The sequence below is a fragment of the Malurus melanocephalus genome, unplaced genomic scaffold, assembly GCF_030028575.1.
Source record: "Malurus melanocephalus ecotype Western Australia unplaced genomic scaffold, MMel_1.1 scaffold_8, whole genome shotgun sequence".
NCBI classification, from domain to species: domain Eukaryota; kingdom Metazoa; phylum Chordata; class Aves; order Passeriformes; family Maluridae; genus Malurus; species Malurus melanocephalus.
The window spans coordinates 4066817-4090258 of NW_026623240.1; the positions used below are offsets into that span (position 1 = coordinate 4066817).

The 23442-nt window shown below is 44.2% G+C and overlaps 2 protein-coding genes across 2 annotated transcripts in view; one reads left to right on the top strand and one right to left on the bottom strand.

Moving 5' to 3' along the window:
• ZNHIT6 (zinc finger HIT-type containing 6) overlaps positions 1-11416 on the top strand; it is a 32180-nt gene extending 20764 nt beyond the window's left edge. Inside the window, exons 9-10 of the mRNA XM_057374517.1 lie at positions 4877-5001; positions 7423-11416. Of these exons, the coding sequence (XP_057230500.1) occupies positions 4877-5001; positions 7423-7508 (211 nt within the window). The 3' untranslated portion in view covers positions 7509-11416. The remainder of the gene's footprint in view (positions 1-4876; positions 5002-7422) is intronic.
• A 6261-nt stretch (positions 11417-17677) lies between these two features.
• CCN1 (cellular communication network factor 1) lies at positions 17678-19804 on the bottom strand. The gene is made up of 5 exons (XM_057374532.1): positions 19680-19804; positions 19354-19570; positions 18668-19015; positions 18330-18532; positions 17678-18220 (listed from the first exon to the last, which is right to left on the bottom strand). The coding sequence occupies exons 1-5, from the start codon at positions 19737-19739 to the stop codon at positions 17921-17923; spliced, it is 1128 nt and encodes a 375-aa protein (XP_057230515.1). The 5' UTR covers positions 19740-19804; the 3' UTR covers positions 17678-17920.
• Between the last annotated feature and the right edge of the window lie 3638 nt (positions 19805-23442).

The window sequence follows — 23442 nt, forward strand, 5'->3', positions numbered from 1 at the left end:
AGGTTTCTTGTCCTAATTTCTGCCCACCCCCCACCCCCCCCCCGAAAAAACATATTTTTGATGGAAATRTTACTTAAGATGGGGATTTGACTTGAAAAGGCTTTGGGCAAGCATCTGGTCTGTATTGGTATTGATTAAACTATGCAGGTATCAATAATATAGAGGAGAGGTTAGTGAACATTTGGTGAGGCAAATCATGGAGGTCCTAGACCAGGAGAAGAAACATAACCAAGAGTGGAAGAAAGGGGTAGACGGTTTTAAATACTTCTGTAAATGGTAGTATTTTTTTTTCATATTAAAATATCAGCTTGAACTAAGTTCCCATTCTCTTTCTTTAGAAGAGTGTTGAGGCAGAGTATTCCTTCATATTGTTTCGCTGYTGATAAGAGTTAGTTATAAAGGAAATGTTATGGCAAATAATTTGTTTGTTTCTTTGTTTCTAAAATCTCTGGTTTTTTTCCTCATTGAGTTTTCTAGTTTTTGCATGTGTCTGGACTAATAAAATTCACTGGTTTAGGTTTTTTAGAATGTCAGAATTCTAGTGACAAATATAAGTATTGTGCATTATTTCAATACATTCTATTTGCTTTCTGCAACTTTCCTAACTAATTCAAGAGAGCATTTGCCTACTTCCATGTTCACCAAATCATAACCACACGAAGAAGTTATTCACCACTTAGGAATGAAAGTCCATCTGTTAGTTATTATCTTTGCTGTACTGCAGCACTTCACAATGAGTGCTTGGGAGAGACTTTAAATGCTGTACCCAGGCTTTGCCCCCTTCTAGGCAAATGCAGATACCTAGAAAATGCTATCCTCTTTGGTCTGGTGAAAAAAAATCCTTCATTCTTCCCATAAGTTAGCCTAGGTTTGTTTGTGGATTTTTAGGACTAGGCCCAAAATAGATAGCGTGATTTATTGTATCTGAGTTATGCCAAGTAAATACCTCGATGTTTCCACTCAGTTCTAGGAAGAAAAATCATCTTYGTGTAAAATATGTGCAAGCAGTTTAGCTGGTCTCTCTCATAGGGAAATCATGAATGTCATTACACAAATAGGCATTTTGGTAATATTTACAATTATGTATATATCTAAAACTTGTTTGTTCTCTTTTCAGTGTCTAGAGGACTAAACTAAAGAAATAACATTGTTACAATTTATCTTTAATTCCAGATTGCAGATTTTTCTTTCTTATTATTAAAATCGGAGTTCCGGTAGATGACATTCAGGAAAACCTGATCAGCAGGGAATTTCCTGCTGTCTGAATTCATGGAGACGAGTTACGCCACTGCARTGATAGCCACAGGCTCATTTGAGGGGAACTTGTTGTGATGCAGTGACCTAATGTGGCATTCCTGCCTGTGGGAGACAGATTAGGAGACTGAATTATTGAATTCCTGGAAGGTGGTGGAATGACTATAGATAGTGAAACCAGCCTTTGCAGGAACTCACWGATGCTATCAGAAGTGCACAGCTTCATGAATTTCAGTATTTTGCAAAAGGTAACAGAACTCTTCATAGAGTYCATATGGGAACTGATGTGGGATTGCTGAATCTTGTTAAATTTTCTCAATTGTCACAATTTTTGTAGGCTTTTCAACTGCCTGCTAGCAGGCAAATTCTATTTGATTTTGGTTCTTCAAAAAGCAATTACTGTTACTTCATTCCAGCTAAAATCAAAAGCTGTTGCCTGCTAAGATCATCTCTTYGTGGTCCTTATAAATTGAGTCATTTCTTATTAAGAAAATATTCAGGCCTATTTATTGCTTTGCGACATGGGCATAAAGCTTTGCTTGGGGCAAGAAAATAATCAGGAAAGTGCTTTATTASATGGTGGGTGTTGTTCAGAGAGGCTGAGGGAATGTAAGGAAGGGAGAGAGAAAATAYGTGGAAAATAAATACCAGGGAGGAAGGAAGATTGAGAGGGAAGATACAAAGAGAAGTCCTGCTGAATACAGGGATTGGGAAGCCATAGTGCAGACAACTTATGAATGGGGCAGTGGGAAAAGAGAGAAAGCAGGGGGAGAGTTTAAAAGAAAGTTGTGAAGATAGGTGTTAAGGCAATTTTTTTGTTGGTGTGGTCAGGTAGTTTGGAGCCAGACTTATCTCAAATTCAGCCTGGTATGAAGGGTTTTAGGATGACAGCCTCAGTTAAGTTGGTTCCTGCAGCTGGTCCTGGAGCATGGAAGAGTCTAAGCAAAAGAATACAGTTCTGCTGGTTGTTCTTCATTTTACTGTGTTGTACACTGAAATGTGCAGTGAACAATGGTTTTGAAGAAGGTTATGGCTCCTTATGGKTTCTTCCTAGGCAGGCTACGTAGACCCAATGATAGAAAATAAATAGGTAAAAGTGGTGATAAAAAGATACCTGGTAATGTCTGATTGTGAGGTTCTCCCTGTTCTATCTCCTGCTTGTGGTGAGACCAGTTTGCTGTACATACAAGGAAAGGTCTGCTATTCCAGTGTTACTCCACATCCTCAATTCGTCCTCGTGCATAATCACTGCAGGAAGTTACAAGACTTGTGAAAAGGCAATTTCATTTCATTTTTCTCCGAACCAGGTCTAGCCTTTTCGTAAGTAAAAATTTAAAATGTGTGTGCATGTCTGTGTGTGTGTGTGTGTGTGTGTGTGTGTGTGTGTGTATGTTAGCTTCTTGTTAAATCCTACAGGGCAGTCTTCTTTTGCCCATAGGCCTCTATTTTTCACCCTCTGACCCTCTGGTGTATGACTTTGTTCTAGTTCTGGGATGAAATTGGGAACATTTTTATCATGACAAGGTCTTTCAGAGATAACCTGAAAAATCAGTCTTGCTCAGGAGCTTTGGAATTGATGTTTTCTTTTGAGCTCTCTTAAGCATGCACAGTCGAGGAAGAGCCTGACAGGTGGATTAGCAGAAAACCTCAACTTGCACTTGTGTATGTAGTAGAGAATGTGGTAGACTGAGTTCTTTTGGATAGCACAGACAGTAACAGACAAGTTAAATAAGAGAAGCATTAAGCTCCTTTGTTATATTATTCCTGAAGTTTACAGCCCACATTATGCATTAAAAATTTAGATGTTTTCTCTGTCACTGTCAACCAATAAAATTTACTTTAACAAAAAAAAATAAAGCTCTGACTCAGTGATCTAACACTTCTGTAATTTACTATCATAAAATAGGTTTAAGTGCAAATGTTTCATCCTATGCCAAGCTGGACGCTAAAGATGTTTTGTCTAAAATATGAGATAATGGAAAGTGTATTGTGGCATGTGAATTACTTTAGCCTCTTGGTGGTAAATGTTTGCTTAACCAGAAAGGAATGTGTTGAGGTCCTTGCCAAGGGAAAGGTATTGCCATACTTTGCATTTAGAGTACTGTAAATAAAGCAGTAAATATGTTTCAGTTCATGTGTGTTAATCCACAAGTTATGAATGCATTGATTCAATAAGAAATGTAATATACTGATAACCCTTTTAAAGGATTTCAGTAAGAAGAGGTCATAATTACTATGGCTTGAGAGAAACATGAAACCAAATATTTTCATGATGATTTGAAGTTGAATATGAAAGAATTTTTGCTCCAACTAAGTTTCCCTTAAATCCCAGGAACTGAGTTCCTGGTTTACCTCCAATATTCTTCTTGTGTGCTGACTCCCAGTGTACTGCTTTTAATAACACGTTATTGTAAATCATAAAGTATATAATTTCCTTCACCTATCCCATGTTGGTTTTGGCAAAAGAAAACACAGCTTTATAATATGTTAATGATCAGAGGAGGTAGAGCAGCTATGGGAAATACTCCACGTACTGCCTACAGTATATTTTGGTTTTGAACTTCATTTGCCCTTAGCTGATACAATAGCTTAGTGGTAATTTAATAATGCTACTTACAGAAAGAATTGCATAACTCAGATTGCAGTGTAATAATATCAGAGCATCCTTTGGATGCCGCAGTTACAGCAAGTGAAAGCAACAGGGCCCCTCTTTGAGAGGCCTGTGAAATACCCCTTCCTTTCCCCAAAATCTCACATCCAGGTTTCTAGTTAGAGAGCTGGGTGAGAACATTGAGAGAGTAATTGTGGAGAGGATGCCCAGTTTACTTTTCATTACTGTGGTATCATTTGTTATGTACCTGGTTTCACCCTCTGGGGTGAAGAGGAGCCCTTTCCTGGGAAAGGATGCCTGTCCAAGTCAGGTTCCTCAGGAGCACAACATAGATGGGGATTTCTACAGGGAGCTTGTTGCTGATGGTGCTGTAATCAGAGATTYGCTCTGGCATAACAGGGTTATTGTACCATCTTTTAGAGATTACTGCTGCAATATTCCTGTATCAGAACAAGGGTCTCTCTTCTACAAAAACAGAGCTCTAAGTGCTTCCAGTATACCTGTGCTTTAGTAGTTGTTCAGATAAGCTTTTTATTTTATCTTCCCAGGACTTCACTAGTAATTCATAAGCAAACATGATAAATAAGGTACACTACTAACCGTATAAATTGAACCTGTACTCTTAAAGCCCACAAGTGGAATATTAAATGTTATTTGTAATTTAGAATAAGATTTTGATAAATGTATCAACTTTGGTAACCCTATATCCATATCTGATGTGCTAAAGATGTTCATTAAGATATACTAAAACATTTCAACCCTTAAAAAATTTGACTTTCATTCTCCTTTTGTTCCTTATGTTTAGATATTAGGAGGGTCAAAAAAAAGTATGTTGTTGGAGAATAAAACTCGATATGCAATCTGAATTATAAAATAGGTCTTCTGGACATGGTATCACCTGAAAATCATGTGRAATACCAGAAAGCCTTTTACTTTTTTTTTCCCTCAGCAAATGTACATTATGTCCTTGCTAATACTAAAATCCAAAGTAAACTTCCTGTTATTTTTAAGGTACAATGAACTGGATGCCAGTAGAAGCCTCCGAGACAATCTGAAAGGCAAAGTAATAATTGAGTATCCAACATTATTTGTAGTCTTGAAAACATTGAAGAATGACATGGTGGTCCTTGGCCAAGGTGAGCATGTATTTATTTTCTGTTATGTTATACTTGGATATTTGAGTTATTTAAACAATAGTTAAGGATATACCTGCTAGTAATGTCAGAAATGAGCAATATGTCTTACATTTTTCTTTTGAAGCTAAAAGATTGCTATGAAAAACCTCTTCTTTTGTCATGTTTACAGAATATAGGAGAAAACGACATATTTTCAGGTTGCTTTTGTAGTTGCATTCACAGATATTTGCTGAGAGTGCAAATCTTAGGTTAACCTCTAGACTGTCCAGGGAGAAGTCTCTTGTAATCAGAGAAGTGTTTTATCCCCTTCCTGTCCCCTATGAAATGACCTTTCTGCTACAGCATCTTCTGTGTTTCTTGCAGTCCAGTTTCTTTGCCATGTATGGCTGTTTGTATCAGTAGCCTGTTCCTCCCAAGCCATCCATCCTGCTCTTGCTTATCCTATTCCAACCAATGCTGCCTTTCCTCTGTGCCTCCTGGTGTGCCTGGAGGGACACTTGTCCCACTCGCAGCGCCTGTCCGGCTGACCTCCCTCTGCATTCCAGGCAAACAGCTGCCACTCTGATGCGTGGACGTCTGGCAGTGTCTGCTGAGCATGGGGGCTCAGGCTGCCATAACCCTGCTGACCCTGKGTGCCAGGGACCCAGGCTAGAATAAGAAGCAAAGTCTTGGGGGAATTGAACTGCTGAAGTTTCTTTACTGAGTGATCTCAGATCTACCCCCTTCCCCAGGAAAAACAGAGGCAAGTTTTTGCAGCCACAGCAACAGGCACATGCTGGGGAAAGATCACCATTCTCCCCGAGATCTAAGTAGTAACCCCCAAAGACTGGGGGAGAGCTAGAGCTGGATACCTTCAAAGAGAAACTGCTAGGATTTAATGAGTATGAAACCTTGCTCTTATCCTTCTTTTCAAAAATGGCAAAGTATTTTGGCTGAAACTTTCAACTTCATAAGGATTGATGAAGRAAACTGCCACTGACAAACAGGGTTAAAATTTTACATTATAAGTAAACTGCAGACAGTTACGGTGAGGTTTGGGCAATCTTAATTTATAGGTAATGCTATCAGCACCATACAGATAGGCTCTTTTTTGAGTAAAGACAGTATATAATTCCTTCTAAATTTTACTGTAACAGATAAAAGTAAAGCTAAAATCTGTCTGTTGAACTTCGCTGTGAGTCAGAAGATTGCCACATTCTTTTATGTGATGTTTTGATGCTTGACTTGCTTAATAGCAAAAACTACAGGTGCTCTGATTTCAGCATACAAGGTCAGTCATGGCTGAAGATAGTAGGGGATTATAGAAGCTTTCACAGGACTTAGGGGCAAAAAAAAAAATCCTTACTTTGTGCATTACTCAGTACATATCTGGCATATAAATGTTAATTGATTATACACTAGATTTCATGTAGACAAAATGTGACCTCTGATGTTTCTGGGTGAAATGCTTCTATTTTCTTGAACAAATTCCTTGGAAAYTTTACAGGTGCACACTGTGTCCTGTGTATTATCCATGTTTGCCAGCTGTAGAACTTATCTTGACAAGACAGGAACTATACTTCATCAGCTCCCTTTTGGTAACATTCTCTTAATGAAGYCTCTGGTGCTAAATGTTCAAAAACATCTTTAAATTCATAGATCAAATACTGAAAATAACAAYGAGAGCAGAGTGAATCATGGGCCTGCTTTGCTGTAGTTTATTTTTGTGCTGCTTGAGTGCCACCAACCAGTGGCATTTGGTGACCTCAGTGAAAGGTGACCAGGGTCAGTRCTTGTTAAAGAAGGATCCATGGGGTGTGAGGCTGAAGACCAGTTTTGGAAATGGAAGTTTTGCTAGATGATCTCAGCAGAGCCCAGTAGCCATGCCCTAAAGCACAAGTTACTGTGCGCCTTGAGCCTCATCAGCCTTAGCTCATGGATTTRCATAGCTCTTTGGGATGCTGRAACATGTGGAAGAAGCACAAATCATTTTCATTTTCCATTTCCATTTAGAATTTCTCTGTAGTTCCACATGTGAACTGAAATGCTAAGAAAAGTGTAAATTATTTGTAATTCATTACAGTTGTGATAGATGTGTGTAGCATCCCAGAAAATAATATTTAAAACAAGTCAAAAGAATAATGTTAAATTTTCAGCAGATGAAGAGTTTTGTGGGGGATAAATACTCTGCTTTCCTACTTGTCTGAAAGACCAAAATTTAAAAGGTAAAAGGAATCCTCAACATTGTCTTGCATTCTCCTTTAACAAGGTCCTATCCAGGGCTTTATCCCATGTTATGAGACTGGTTATGTCGCATGAAATAGCTGTCCCAAAGGAAAGTGTGATTAAAAGGAAAAGAAGATACGGAACTGTTTCTCTTTGATGAGCAGACAACATTGCTGAAACTAATTGCATGTTTGTTTTTGTGTTCTATATCCTCAGATGGCAGTGAACCTGCAGAGAACTCAGACAGTGAAAGCTCATCCCTTTCATCTGTGGAAGAAGGGGAGATTCGGGACAGTTCATGACAGTTCTTTGAGAGAAGAGGGTGCAATGAGCCTTTATTTTTTTAATTATTTAATTAAAATTTTTTTTATACAAATAACTTCCTAGAGATTTGGCTTAACTCCCTTTGCTAAAGGTAGCACTCTCAAAGTGCTTGACTGTTTTTGGTTTTAATAATGCGTATTTAGGGATGTAAATAAAAAGATGGGGAATTGTGGTTCCAGAAGAAAAAAAAAATTCTAATTGCAGTCTTTAATTGCACCAGTGTTTTTTCCTTTTTCCCTAACCAGCTCAGTGCTAAATTTTTGGGTTTAAATATCTGATCACATATTTGTATTTATATGTGGATTTGAGTCTTAATGCTTACATTTACTGGGGGAAAAAAAGCACAGTTGTTTCATTAGATCARTTTTCCTTTTACTGTTACACACTGTTCTGTGTAACACTAAGCTGCTGAAAATGGTCTTATGTTACTTTCGACTTTAATTTTCTCTGGAGACATTTTGGGTGCTTGGTGCAATACTTAAACTTTTTTTTTTGTTCCCTACTTAGTTGCATCTTATTTCATGTTTTAATGGACAGGTCAGACTGTGTTTTCAGGGTGGCATGTTGCTGTGTTTTCAGTCTTCTCTCCAGATCTTCTAAATTAGCATGGATTTTAAAATCCATGGAAATGGATGCACAGACTGGCAGTAATGCAAATAATGCTGGACTTTTATAGAATGCTTGTGTTACGCATCTCATATTCCTAGTACCTACAGAAGTTAGGTATTGTAAATACTTACTGGCATATCAGCTATATTTACCTACTTAAATAAATCRTAAAGGAAAAAAAAATCCTGTATTGTATTGTCTGCTGACAGTTGTTGAATTCTGAGAAGGTTCCTAGATCACAGACCACTTACCCCTGTATCCAAGTCCCCCGTGCCTGTGGGGTGTGTTGGAGGATGGGAACAGGAATGCCACAGGCAGTGCAAGTCAGGTGAGCCCCTCTCCTCATTGCACCAGGGCATTCTCAGCAATCAGCATCAGCCTTCACTTTAGTTTTGCAAGAGTGTGGCCAAGCCAGCGTTTGTAAAGTCTTCAGGACATAATCACTCTAAAGAGCTCTCTGAGGTTGTTGCTGCCTTTGTAGTTCCCYGGTCTCTGTCTTCAGCTGGAGACAAGCACCTTTGTGTGTGGTRGCCTGGGGTGTGTGCTGAGTTGCTGTGAGGATGATAYATCAGTCATGTATGTTCTTCAGCCWGTGCTGATATTGTAGGTAGAAACACAATAGAAAGCAGTGAAGGAACTTGTGGAGGTAACAGGAGGCTGTGGCAGCAGTACAGGAGAAAGCTCAGGCTTCCAGGCTCTCAGTCTGGGCTTCAGGGCTCCAGGCTGCTGGGTCCTCAGCAGTCAYGCTGCATGGAGGGGTTTTTTGAGATGTTTGAAGTTTTATTCCCTTYCCAAAGAAATTGCAGTTAAAAAGTTGTTTGCCAGGACATCTCACTACTGACATTTGGACAGAGCRTCAGACCTTTGTAGTCTCACACTACTTTTTCTCCTGGTGGTATCRTGTGTCCTTTGTCTTGTGTGTTTTGTAACCTCTGGTAAAACAGGAAAGTTTTTCTTTTTGCCTGGCAGTAGCCACCTGTGCTCTATTTTCTTTCTTAGTCATTGTTGGTCCTCTGCCCACCTCTTGTTTCAACATTTGTTTTTTTAACCCTTTTTAAAGGACCAAAATTCTTAGCTATAGGTGCTGCTTTCATATTTTTTCAGTTCAATGAAAGTGAATAAGCTTTTCCTAATCAGTGATTGCTGCACACTGACTTGGTAGCCACAAATTACTTTAGAGCAGTCTTGAACTCATTCATAGTAATACCAGTAAAAGAGCAGAGCAGCAAAACTGCCACAGTTCATTTGCCARAAAATGTTTTATCTGGAGTAAAAGCATGGCATTTGTGTTGTATTCATAGCACAGTAACAATAAGAGTGCTGCAAATACTAGTGTTGATCTGCATGTGTGTGTGATTAGTCTTCGGCTGAGGAGCACAGATTTCTGATTTGCATTACTTTCCTGTGCTCTTGGGGGTTTTCATTAATTGTACGAAAGGGTTTGCCTGTGGGGGTTTCTTTTCTTACATAAATCTACTTTAAGCTTCTTTGTGAATCAAAGACAACATAATTTGTTTTTAAATGAAGATGCTGTTAAAGCTATCCTTCAGATTTAAATCCTTCTCTACCTTAAAGAAGGCTTTAAAAATGATTGAGGAGCATTCCTTTGGTGGTTACTAGAACTTCTCAGATGAAGCTGGGAATCATCTTCCAGAGTTCARTCAAACTGAAGCCATGGTAGCATTTGCCATTCATTCCTAGGTTACTACTTTCCTATTTTTACAGTTAAACTAGTTTGAATAAAGGTGATTCATCAAATACAAACTGAAATGCATATCAGATATTTTATTCTGTTTTCCTAAGCTTTTTCAATTTTTCTTTAWAATAAGAAATCCAAATTCTTCATGTTAGTGGTAATTCATAATAATGAGGTTACTGATTTAATCTAAGTTTATGCACTCTTTGGCTAGGCTGATGTTTCTTACCAGGTTCATAGGCAGYTAAGGAAAGTTTTTTATTTCTCTCTGAGTGACTTAACCTGGAACAAGCACCTTGTAATAAACTGAAGAGAGAAAAAGCATCTTCTATATATTTGAAATTCTGGTCAAGCACTAGAAATTTGAGATACGGAGTTGAGGCTGCCTTGAAAGCTTCAGTTATGTCCATTTTGAGAACATAGTATTGTAGTCATRTTACACAGAGATCCCTACAGGAGTCTGCCTTGATTCAGAACAGAYCATGTCTGTGAATGAAAAGTGTGTGATGTTTTAATCTTTGTCATTGAACACCAGCTTGCCCTGAGTGCTTGATTTTGTGCCTACTATGCTTACTCATTTATTTTCCTCTAAGAACTATTTGTCACAGAAGGAACAAGCTATTTCTGTGTAGCGTTGTTACAGCATTTCTTTTAATGTTTGGACTTTTCAGCATGCTTGAGCTGAAGGACTATCAGCTTACAAAGAGTAAAGGCTCTTGTCTTGAATGAACACACTGCTTAAAAAAATTAAAAGCTTAATGATGTCATCCCTTTCACAAACCTTAAAGGACAAAAATAGAGCATAGCTAAGCACACAGCAATAGTTGGGAGGCAGGACTGAGTCAGCCATGGGAGAGAACTTGGTTCTTTTCCTTTTTTGTATAACTTCCTGGGGGTATGAGGCATAATTGAGTTGTCATGGGTAAACAACGTTCTGCCCCCTCTCAGTGTAACAGCTCAGTTTTGAATGAACACATTCAAATTCTAAGTTTTGCTGCATTTATCTTGGCATTAGGAATTGTTGATCCGTAGAGGAAAAGAGGGGTCATGCCACAGAATCTGTGGCTGGCACTGGTCTTCAGAGAAATGCTGGACCAGTTTTTGTTACTCCAGTCAACAGTGCAGTTTTACTCTGCTTAGGGAAAATCTCTAAATTTACAGTGCAGAAAGTGAGCTCTAGTCTGAAGCTGTACATGGATTTCTAAGTTCATGGGRGTGCTGATAATAGGTCCAAGCTACGTGTTGTGTATGAGCATAGCTGGGATTCAGTCCTTGCCCTGCCAGATCCAACTGTGCTCTGTTGACATCTGTAGGAGCTGAGAATGTATAACACCATACAAGAGCAGGCTTTCCACGGGTAAATATACAGCTGTGATGATGTAACTTCAGACTCTGTTTAGTCACAAACATTCTGCTTTTAGTCCCACAYTATTTTCCTGAAAACATTTATTCTTCCGCCCTCCAAAGGAAAAAATATCTTGAATTTATGTTTATGTTGTTGCTATGACATTCAATTAAACTGTATGCAGATGCAGGTTCTGTTAATAAGAGAAAAAGAAATGAACTGTATACTTCTGAGAACAAAGAACTGTGTTTGTATTAAAATGTTGCTATGGCAGTGCATATGGTTTTATTTGCTAGAAATCTGTGGTGAAATGGAAAGAAGTCACATGTATGCAAGACAAGAAATGGCAGCAAAAATAACTCAAAATAAATGAAAGGGAAGTTACAGATGACATGTAAAACCAGGTAAAAAGACAGAGTTGTTTTGCTGTCTGTCTGTCTTGTCATATGAACAGAAGTGTGTTCTCAGTGTGCCCCAGCAGGTCTCAGAGATCCACAGTGCACTGACTTTGCTCTAGTGATGCTTTTGTTGTAAGAGCTTCTTTCCCKCAATGGCCCTGTGCATTGTTGMTTTTTTGTTGTTGCTTTGGAAGCGAAGTTCCCCTGGCTTGGTCCTATTTCACTTCTGCTAACTTTTCCTGCAGGAAAGCATTTTCAGGCTATCTTACTAGGCTGAAAGCAGGCCTTTTGGCAGGAAACATCAATAGGGTTATAAAGTATGGAAAGCCACTAGAGCTTTGCCTACCTTTGGGGTAAGGGGATGTCTTTGTGAACTCATGACAGAAATGGYTCCTTTAATTCCTTATTTTTTAACTGGAACAGTAGGTCTTTATCTAATCCATTTGCATGAGACTTCTTTTTGCATCAGCTGCATCAATACAGCTGTTTGTGTGGTTTCATGACAAATCAGAATGATTTCAAAATAATCTGCCAGAGAAGGAGGAATAGAAATGAGAAGGGAGAAGGAGATTAAATTACTATACTGGGAGCTGACTGCTTCCTGCATCATTCCAGCTGATGGAAAAGCAAAAGTGTTTTTAAAAATCACATTGCTACTTTCTTCCTATCATCCCTGTTCTGCTTCATGGAGAAGGAGGAAATGACTGTGAAAGCTGCTTTTGCCTTTCCCACTCCTTGCTTCCCGCTTCTCTCCTGGGTCTGTATTGTAGCTCCAAAACTTGTCTGTTTTTCCAAGAGTGCATATAGGGAGTAGAGCTATGCTAAAGTGGGGTAAAGTGTCAGTGGATGAGGTGTAGATACTAGTAAAAAAGAATGGGTGTGTGGCATTAAAAGCTGACCAAGAAGTCCCCATCACTTTGACATAGCCAGGAGAGGCAGCCCTGGGGTTATCAGGCACACTGTCAGTTCTGGGGGTATCAGGCACACTGTCAGTTCTGGGGGTATCAGGCACACTATTGCCAGCTGGGAAGGGAGGGGATTGTCCTGCTCTGCTCTGCCCTGGGGCAGCCTCACCTCCAGTGCTGGGGGCAGTTTTGGGTGCCACAATATAAGAAAGGCATTAAACTACTGGAGAACATCCAAAGGAGGGCAGCAAAGGTGGTGCAGGGCCTTGAGGGGAAGCCGTGAGGAGYGRCTGAGGGCACTKGGTCTGTTCAGCCTGGAGGGGACTGAGGGGGGACCTCACTGCAGCTACAACTTCCTCATGAGGGRAASAGGAGAGACAGGCACTGATGTCTTCTGTGAGGTAACCAGTGACAAGACTCAAGGAAACAGTGGGAACCTGTGTCAGGGGAAGTTTAGGTTGGATATCAGGAAAAGTTTCTTCACCCACAGGGTGGCTGGGGACTGGAACAGGCTCCCCAGKGAAGTSGTCACAGCACCTTTGATACTCAGGTGTGAGTCTTGGAGTTTCCTGCACAGGGCCCAGAGTGGGACTCGGTGATACTGTTTTGTCCCTTCCAACTTGGCATTTCAGTGGTATCTTGTTGACCCAACCTCTATTTTCAKCTGTGTTTGGGCATCCATATTGATTTTAGTGGCATTGTTCCACTACAGCACAAGTATCTGCCTYTGTAGAGAAAAATACATTTTCCTGTTTCAAGTTCTTAAGAGACTTGCTGGTTTTACAGCCATGACACCTTGRTGTCTGATTTTTTCGAGTCAGTGAGCTGAGTAGGATCTAGCCTGGTTGATTTGAGATGCTGAAGAACATGAGTAGTTTCAGAGAAACTGGTGCCTTTGACTTTGGCTGGTATATTCTGATTAAAACTGCATTTGTCAGAAGGTGAAGTTGTTAGTATACATATCCCAGCTGGATTCCCATCTGGGTGAATGTGTGTACCCTACCTATGAATTTCTTCTGTCTAGTAAATGCAAACTTACAAAAGATTGTGTAATGTTTTCCTCCTGGATGGTTGCTAACATTCCATCCCCTAAGTGGTTGTACTTCAAGAGAAATGAAGTTGCTTATGTGAATGGTGCCTTCGGGTCTTTCAGGATCTTCTCCAATATAAATTGTGTACATGGAAGAAACTSTATGTCATTTTATGGGGGGAAAACTGTAGCATAGTGGATGCCGTCTATTCAGTTTCTTGGTGTTTGGTCTTTGCAGGATGACAGACAGATGCTTACTGTATCATTTTGTTGGTTGGAGTAATTTTTTGCAGGATTTATAGTTTCTAGATTCCAAGTCTCACTGCATTTGTTGTCTGTGCGTCGGAGTGCATTTCTAGGTATCTCCAAAGCTAGTTTTATGTTACTGCTTTCAGTCTGACACCTCCATATTTCTGTGTGCTGTTTTATTTGTGGCTATGTGATACAAAGGAGCAAACTGAAGGCGAAAAGGGGTACATGTCTACATGAAAGAAACTGGCTTAAGGCAGAGCAGCTGGTAAAACTACAGCCTTCCCTTGCTGTGTGCTGAGCACTTGGAGCCTTGCATCGAAATAGTTTCACTGATTAAACAAGTGAGCTAAATTGTGCACGTGCATTTCTGCAGGATCAGCTCGCAAGGGCAAGCATCTGGCAAGAGCAAGCCTCTGGTGTGACACATTTAACTGCTTCTGTATAGGTAGGTAGGTTTGACTTCCAGCCGTGAATGACTGCCTGCTGCAAACGTTTTTGTTTCAGTCCTCAAGACTTGTGACAGATTCATGCCGGTTCAGTGGACTGGAAATCCTCCTCCAGCAAACCCACTGATCACAGGGTCACTGCCTCTTCCTGCACAGCCCAGTGGCTGCCCATGAGTAGCAGGGAGAYGGGCCTGTTCCCAGACAGTGTCCTCTGGAGGGTCAGGCAGCCCGGGGAGCTGATGTGCCGTGGGCTGTGCCGTGGGCTCTGCACTCATTAATGTGTGGATACAGACATTCTCAGCACCACGAGGGTTGCTCGGTTGTCCCACTGTCAGTACAGCTTTTCCTCCACCCGTTGCTGTTTCGGGAGAGCGAGCTGGCCTCATCCCACGAGGACCTAGTGTAGTCACTTGTAGTCACACTGTCTTGTGTGTTCCTGCCTTCGTTTCCTGTCATGGAGCACTTACAGAAGCTGAAACTTTGTCTTCTCTGTGTTGTCTTCAGTAGTAGGGAAGATTTGATGTGTGACCTTGATACTACAGCCACCATCAAGCCATTGTAAATAATAAGCGCGTGCAATACAAGGCTCCGCATTCCTTCCATCCTAAACCTGTAGTGTGAGAAACGCTCCTTGTGGCGGCAGCAGCGGATTCGGCCGAGTGCCCCGTCCCGGTGCGGCGTGCCAGTGCTGGGAAGGAGCAGCCGAAGCACCGGGGCAGCCAGGAGAGCGGCCAGAAGATGGCTGGGGCAGGGCTGCTGCAGAGGGGCTGCTGCTGGAGCCTGTGCTGGAGCCRCTCTCCCTGCTGCCTTCYCCAGCTCCCCCGGCTCTGCCTGGCTCCMAGGAGCTCCACAYGGTGCTGRTGGCTTTACTTTCAGGGTTCAAATTCGCTCCAAATGCACAGCGTCTTGTCATGTACATKGYTTATCATGATCCTAACTCTTCATCTCCTAGTATTCCTCTGGAAGCAGGATATTGATTTTTGTAGTTACTGACAAGAAATACAATTACAGTTGTGCTCATTACATTACTTGTAAGCCCTGCTGCTGCACTTCATGGAACCTGACCTTTTGGTCCCTTATATATCCACACCTACTATTTAGGGTTTTTTTATTCTGCTGGAACAACAGAGGATATAAAGGTTTCAAAGCAAGAGCAAAGATGACATAAAAAATGACAGTGATTCCTTATGTAGTGTTGTAAAAGTAGCTTTGTCATGTAATTGTGAAATGCAAAATAGAAGAGAGGGCTATATGGATGATGATCAGTTGGTGTGACAGCCCCWCTTTGGAAGACTTGCAGGTTTTTTTAAGTGGGATTCATTTTACTCCCTTTGTATCAGGATAATTTCACTTAGTGTATTTTACTCTTATGTTTATCAGACTTGCCTCTGCAGCCCTTGTTCTCCCAACAGTAGATTTTTCCAGTAAGCAGAATACAGAATCACCTCTTTACTTGGGAAAACAGAAAAACCAAAGAGCAGGTTGTGAACCCCAGGGCCTGGCTAGAGCCACATTTTAGGCAGGAGTCGGCAGGGTCGCTGTTGGTCTGTGATGTGTTACAGGTACGGTCTCTGTGTACATAGAGTGTAGTTACACATCCATGTGATTGTTGGGGAGCTGTTACTTACGYTGGTGTGGAGATGGATGTCATTCAAGTGTAGGTGACAGTGGGGATGGCGAGGAATGTGCCTGCAGCTGCCGGGTGTCTAGGAGCAGTGAATCCCTCCTCTCCCTGCAATAACCCGACATGGAAACCTGGTGGTTTCTCAGCGAGCAGCCCATGTAGTGAAGTGTTCAGTGTTCCATCCACATAGAGGCCAAACAAAAGTGCTTCTTTGTGCTTTACACTTTTGTTGTCAACAAATACTGTACAGACAAGTTTAGTTACAGCTGAGACTGGTGGCCAGGTGGTGAATTCCAAAACCAAGCTCAACTTTTGAATGCCTTCAGGGAGAAAACTTGACTGAGCAAACAGGGAGGGCTGTAATTTCTCAGGCAAAGCATTAGCTGCCAGAGATAAGCTTCTGAGATATTTGGCTATTTATTTTATTGAGATATTTATGTCTAATTAATAAAAATTTGACCCTTAACCAATTCTGCTTTTAACTAATGACACTGGATGACACCCCTTTACAACTGTAAAACCTCAAAATGAGTCTCTGGTTTTTATGAGCAGTATCTTTCTTACTGAAGATTGTAGGAGAATATTTTGACAGAGAAACACCCACACAAAGAGAAGAAAATAATACCCTTTTGCACGTTTCCTTTCACTCTCATCTGTAGCACAGCTTTAGGCTAACCAGAAGAGTACAATGGTGRATGCTTTCTCAGATCTGGCTCTAGTTCATTTTTTTAAATGTAATTTTTCTTACTGCTTGCCAACTCCCTTGCTTAGCCAAATGTCATCTGTGTCCCACAGAGTAAAGTKTAATTGCGTATTTAAAAAGTGGGAAGTGAGGGAAAAAGTAGCTCCCTTGCTTTCTACTCTATTGGACAAGTACTTGAAATTCCTCACATTCTTCTCTTGTTAACAGTATGTTTACTTTTCATCACTGGGTTATTAGGATTAACAAAAGTCATTGCTTCAAGCTCATTTAATTTGAATTTAGTGAAAGCAAACTACCTCCTGCAGCCTGTAGGAAGCATTCCTCTGCCACAGAAATGTGTAATTTGCAAAAAGCAGCCACCAAAAAAACGTGAGACCTGACGACCACTTCCAACCAATGTTCAACATCACCGTGCATGCACTGCATTCTAATGAAGTACCTTATGTTGCAAATTCCAGGACAGTTTGAATAATCTGACAGTCTAATTAACATTTCAGTCTATCAAAGATTTGCATTCAGCACCAAGTTCTTTCTGTGTATACTTTTTAGAGCSTCAGGTTGCAGACTGCAGACACCCCTTCAAAACATCATTTACCAAAGAATTACACTTTGCTTTTTAATCCATTGCTTACAGTAGAACTGTAAGAGAATATAAACTTTTCAGAATTCAAAGTTTTCACAGAAACATCTTGCATTTGCTATATTTAAGTCTGTTGCCTATSAGAATGCTCTACTAARAGTAGTTAGGTAAATATTTCTTTATTAAATGATTAATTCCATAAATAAATTCTTTTAATTCATTGAATATAAAATTAAAATCATTTACAACTTATTCCAGTATTACAGGGGCTGGAAGGGATAAAAAAACTCAGAGAAAAAAAAACAAACAAACAAAAAGCTACTGTTTGATAAATAAAATACTCAGCTTTAAAACAACTGATTTCTGTTTGCCATAAAACTACAGTTGGTACATAATAGCTGCCACTGTGAACACCCCACAAGTGCCCACCTCAGGAAGGAATGTAACTTCCAACTTAGTTGGGAAAGGGTGGGAAAAGATTGGAGGGAGAGGGAGAAGCATAGTGTTAAATTGAACAGGATAGAAAAGTTTTCATAACCGGAACAAAACATTTATCACTTACAAACAGAAAACAGTATATAATTAGATAAGGTGCTCCAAAAAGAAGCAGTAAAGTTGCTCCAGTACTATGAAGCTTTAAGTATGCTTAAAATCTCTGTTGCATTAGTGTCCAGTTGCACAGTGCACTCCTGTAACATCTCGATGTTGCCCTCAAATGGGCAAGGCACCATTTCCATCAAAGGTCCTTTCTCCATGGCTGGGTACTTCAAAATTCTGTTTTGCATCCCACCCCCAACACAACTCAGTCCCTAAATTTATGAATGTCGTTGACCAGTCTGTAGTAGGGATAGGCTTCGTTTGCATGCGGACAGTTGTAGTTGCATCGGCACGACTGGATCATCATGACACTCTTGGTGAAGGTTTCCCCGTCATCGCAGCGGAACCTGACCTTGACAGTCCTGGTCTGCTGGGGTGTGCAGCACCTGCCATCCACGCAGGAGCCACAGTACTTGGGGCGGTACTTCTTCACACTGGAGCATCCAGCGTAAGTAAACTTCACTGGGGAGGGGGACTTCCTTGTCTTTGTGCATTTTTTTCCCTTCTGTAGAGGAAAGTTAATAACATTATTAGCAGGAGATTCTTTTCCAGCCTTTACCCCCTACCTGAAGCAGCTTAGAAAGAAGAGGAACACCAGAAGAATCTGTATTTACCTTTAGGGAGGCATAGCTGGGCTGGCCACATGGTCTCACTTCACATATCCTGGTCTCTTTGATGAGCTTGCAGTCAGGATTGTCGTTTGTCACCCTCGTGGAGATGCCAGTTCCACACGTCTTCGAGCACTGGGACCAAGAGGTTGTTTGCACAATGCATTTGGGATTCTCAAAAGCTCGGCTTTGCGGCTCGGATCCAAAAACTATAAAGAAAAGGAGGGGTTAGTCTAAGTATATCCTCTCACTTTGTTTCTTGCTTTCCCTTGGCATCTAAGGAGTCTTACAGCCACCCTCTGACCTCCTACCCTTAACTGTCACCCAGATAAACCCACACTCACCAGGTAGCATTTTCAGGCCTCCCTTCACAATGGCAATTAGCTCATTGTTCCTGGTTAGTTCGCCTTCGGAATCGTCTGGACCAAACTCTTTGCTGAAAAAGCCTTCCAGCTCCTCAAGCGCATCCTTGCTTTCGTCACAGACCCATTCCTCGCAGCACTGCCCGGGGACTTTGACCAGCCTGGGGCTGGAGCAGCCCAGGTTGGGAAGAGAGAGCTCCTGCGGGCAGAGCGGGATGCAGCCCACAGCTCCATCTATGCACGTACACTGGTGTTTACAGTTCGGCTGGAAGCTCTCGCCGTTCTGGTAGATTTTGGAGTTATATTCACATGGTCTTCCTTCAGACTGTGCTGCAGAGATCAACAGGAAGGGAAAGAAGGAGGTAAGCGGCGGGAATCGCTGGTTTAAGCGCAGGTATTTGCTGGTCTGTTAAACTCAATGTACGGCGGAGCTCCCTACAACCCCCCGGGGACGCGGGGCCAGAACAATAACTTAGTCAGGAATCACTTTTCCTTATGTGCGTTTAGCGGAGCCCAGACATACTGAATCGCATTCCAGACTGCTGAAGTCATGTGCCTTTCTGCCAAGCTACCGACAACAAAGCATAACCATACATGGGCTCGAAATTACCGAACCCCGGCACCGCGGGGCGCGGGGTCCGTCCCGGGGGAGCGGGGTCGCCGCTTACCTCTGCAGATGCCCTTCAGGGCGGCGGGGCTGGCCCCGAAGTTGCACTCCAAGCCCTTGGTGTGGTCGCAGGGCTGCGATCGGCTGCAGTCCTCGTTCAGCTGCTTGGCGCAGACCTTGCAGCAGCCGCAGCCGTCCGGCACCAGCCCCACGCCCGGGGCGCACTGCGGCGCGGCCGCCGGGCACTGGCACACGGCGGGGCAGGGCGAGCCCAGAGCCTGCGGAGCGGAGCGGAGCGTCCGGTGAGCGCCGGGAGCCGAGCGGAGCCACCCGACCCGCCTCCTCTCCCTCCCTCTCCCGGACCGCGGCRAGAACCGCGGCACTTACCAGGCGGGCCAGGCAGAGGAGAGCGGCCGCCAGAGCGGGACGGGTGCCCGCGGAGCCCATGTCCAGCGCCGGTGCAGCGAGAGCCCGTGAGAGCGCGGAGCGGGAGCGCGGCCGGCGCGGTCTGAGGCGGCGGCGGGCGCCACCCCTTATATAGGGCGCGGGGCCGTGGTGTGCGCCGCTGCGCTGACGTCGCGCGTTCCGGGCCGCGGCCGCGTCCAGCGCTCGCGGCATCCCAGGAATGCGGCTGGCGCGCGCCGCGGCCGCCCCGCCCCGCCCGTCTCCCGGCACCGCGGCCGCCGGCGCTACCGCGGGGGGTCCCGGCCCCGGCCCCGGCCCCGGCCCCTGCTCGGCTCCCCGCTCCCCGCACGGATGCGCCCGAGCGCGAGAGTGTCACCCGGAGGGACCGTTCGCACCCGGGGATGTGCCGGTGGCGCCCCGCGACCAGCCACCTGCGCGGGCGGCAGCGGGGGAGCTCCCCGGCCCGCCGGGAGCGCCCGCCTCAACCCCGCGCTGTGACATTGCCCCAGGGATCAGCCGGCCGTGCCGGGGCTCGCTCCGTGCTGCTGCTGCTGCTGTGCGAGCGAGAATGCAAACGACTGCCAGAGCCCGGGAGCCTGGCGATGCCCGGCGGTACCSAGGGGCTCTGTTTCCAGGCCAGGAACGGGATGGCCACGCAGTGACACCCCCCGCCCCCCATCCCCGTCAGCCCGTGTATCCCCTGGTTCAGTGTCCCTCACTCGAGTTGAGCGCCCTTAAATTGCATTGCCTCGTTGAAGTTTAATATTTGGGGATAGGGAGGAGAGCTTTAGCTTCTGTTGTGGCGTCTTTTCTTTTCCTGGCTGTAAGTACTTCCAGATGGGATTTGGACCCCAGACGTAACAATATTTCCATATTTGGTATAGCAGTAGTCCGCATTTTTCACATTTTTCTGCTCTGTTATCCAACCACAAAGCATTCTTGACAGCTTCAGATGTTGTTAAATATAGCCTTAACTTCTGTTCCCAGGGCAGGAAATTCTTTGGAATTCCTGTTTTTCACGCAATCTGTCTATCATGATTTAGGAGAACTGTGCTGGAGGAGCCAACTGGCGGTCTGCTGCAGTTCGCTCCTTTATTGAAATAGCCCAGCAGTTGGGTCTGCTGCCCAAAGGCGTTACAATGAGTCCCCATTCCAGGGATTTTTCTTTGCAAATGAGATTACTGTTCCCGATACAAGTTTGGGGTTTTTCTTGTCGCCTTCAAGGCTGGAAGGTAGAGAAGCGGATTCAATGGATAGGCRAAAGTTTGCAAAAACCCCTCCAAAGCCCGTGAAAAGTGTAAGGGGAGGGGGCGAGGGGAAAGCKGGGAGGGAGGGATGCGGAGAGGAGGGATGTGATTAACCTGGTTGCGGCATTCCCGTACAGCGGGTGTCCCWGCGTGCCGCCCGCCCGGGACGGGCAGCCGGGGACGGGAGGCGGCCGCAGCCCCGCCGCTCGGAGGAGCCGAGCCCGCTCGTCTCKCCTCAGTGCCGCGGCGAAAGGGTGACAGAAAGGACGGTGCGCCGGGCTCCGGTAAGTGCCGCTCCCGGAGCCGCGGGCCCGTGTGCTGTTCCCGGTGCTTTCCCGCAGCAGCGGGRACGATGAGACCCTGCCGGGACAGATGAGCGGGGTCTGGGTTGCTGTCTGGGACGGCGGGGGCTCTGTGGGAGCCCGGGCGGCAGCGCCGGTGGTGTCCACTCGCCATCGCACACCTGCTGCCGCTGCCGGGCCAGCCCCGGGGCCGCGGGGCCGTGAGGACAGCCCGGCTGGGCCCCCCAGTCCCTCAGGGGCTCCGCGGGAGCTCGGGGCGGGCAGCGGCACCGCCGCTCCGGGGCCCGGCCGGCCTGGACGGGTGGGATAGGGCGAGGCGGGGTGGGATAGGGCGAGGCGGGGTGGGATAGGGCGAGGCGGGGTGGGCGCTGTGGGACGGGGCGGCCTCTCCCTGCCAGGGATGGATGCCGTGACCCCGGGGACGGGGCGGTGCCGTGGGTGTCCCGCCGGGGACAGTGATGCCGCTGCCCTGAACTCCTCCTCCTCCTCAGGGGTGTCCCCACTTCTCTTCCTCCTCCTCAGGGATGTCCCCACTTCTCCTCCTCCTTCTCAGGGGTGTCCCCACTCCTCCTCCTCCTCCTCAGGGATGTCCCCGCGGCGCTGGCCGGGCCGGCAGAGGGGTTCGTGTCCTCAGCACTGCCCACCCTCCCCGCGGCGGTGGCCAGGCSCCTTCCCAGGCCAGGCCTGATGGAGAGCTCCCGTTGTAGGGGTTTTCCCTCCTCAATTTCTTGTCTTCATGRTTTTCTTTTCATTCCAGCAAAATGAATGTTTTACTTTGTGGTGGTTTGGGGGGTTGGGAAAGGTGTTGAGATGGAAGCTCCAGACACTCTTTGCCCAGAACTTGCGCTTCAGAAAGCAGCGGTGATTTCATTCATTASTTGTGTGCATCAAAATTTGACCAGAAAGGACAACAGCTGACAGGGAAAACCTGTCCTTAGTCATATGCAGCTGTCTCTGGAGACTGCCCATTTATACCATGTAGTGCCATTTCTGATGACAGGAGTTATTTTATGTGTCCATCAAGAATTTTAGAGAGACCACCGATAAGCTTTGATGGTTGCCAGTAATGGCAGTAATGACTTTCTATCCCTAGTGATTTAGCTGAGCCCCAGCTGGTGACAAGAAGGAGCAGGGCTCTGTCCCATTTCTGGATTCCAAGCTATCCACTGTGTTGGTCTTCCCTTGGTTTTACAGGTGTATGGGTTTTTCTATGGTACTTTAGGTTTGAAAATCCTAAGTACTTTTTAGATGGGGGATCTGACTGGTACCTTTTCCCCAGGATGATTATTTATGCAGCATCATTATGATGAGGGGGAAAACATATCTGATTCAACACCTTGAATAATGAAAACTTTCCMAAAAAATCAAAAATTTTGAAAATGAAGAAGTTAACGCACCATTTTGTATGTAAATTGGCCAGTTTTGCTTTTTAGGCATTTATGCAAACACTTGTTTGTTTAATTACATCTAATTCAAGGACATTGCTTTGATCTATGACTTCCACAACGTTCAGCAAATGCCATGGGAAAAGTCAATGAATAGCACCTTTTCTCACCTGGTTTCATGTCTTRCCACACATTCACACAACTTTGATGGGAAACTGTAACTGAACCTACATTTGCTCAAGAAAAGGTCACTTCGAAAGCTTTGAAGAACCTTTCAACAAACCTGTCAAGTGGTTGACAACACTTGAGATACGTTGAGTTTCTCTGGAGTTCAGATTAGCCTCTGACCCTTTCCCTGCACACACTTCCCTSTCTTAAACCATGACCCAGCATTTACGCTCCAGGTTGCGCCTGCATGTCCTGGATGTACATCAGGAAACAGGAAGAAGTTTGGAGTATCTTCCTTTTTTMGATTTTGTTCAGTGTAATGCACTGTTCCAGACCTTTGTTGGCCTAAGTGAACTGGGAAATATCCCCTGCTTCATGTCACAAAGAGTATTTTATTGGTTTCTCACGTTTTGTGCTGTAGGGAATCACTGGGACCTTGGCTAATGCTAAGCAGGAATTTGAAACTGTTGGCTTATGTAGCAGCTATTACAAATTTACTGAAGTATATCCTGTCATTTCCACAGGCCTGTGTCTCTCCAGGGAAATKACTTTCCAGAGAAACAAATTAAGAAAAAATAACTGGCCTAATTTCCCTCCACCCAACATCGKTTTTTCACAGCTGCGCTCAGTGACTGAGGCTCCC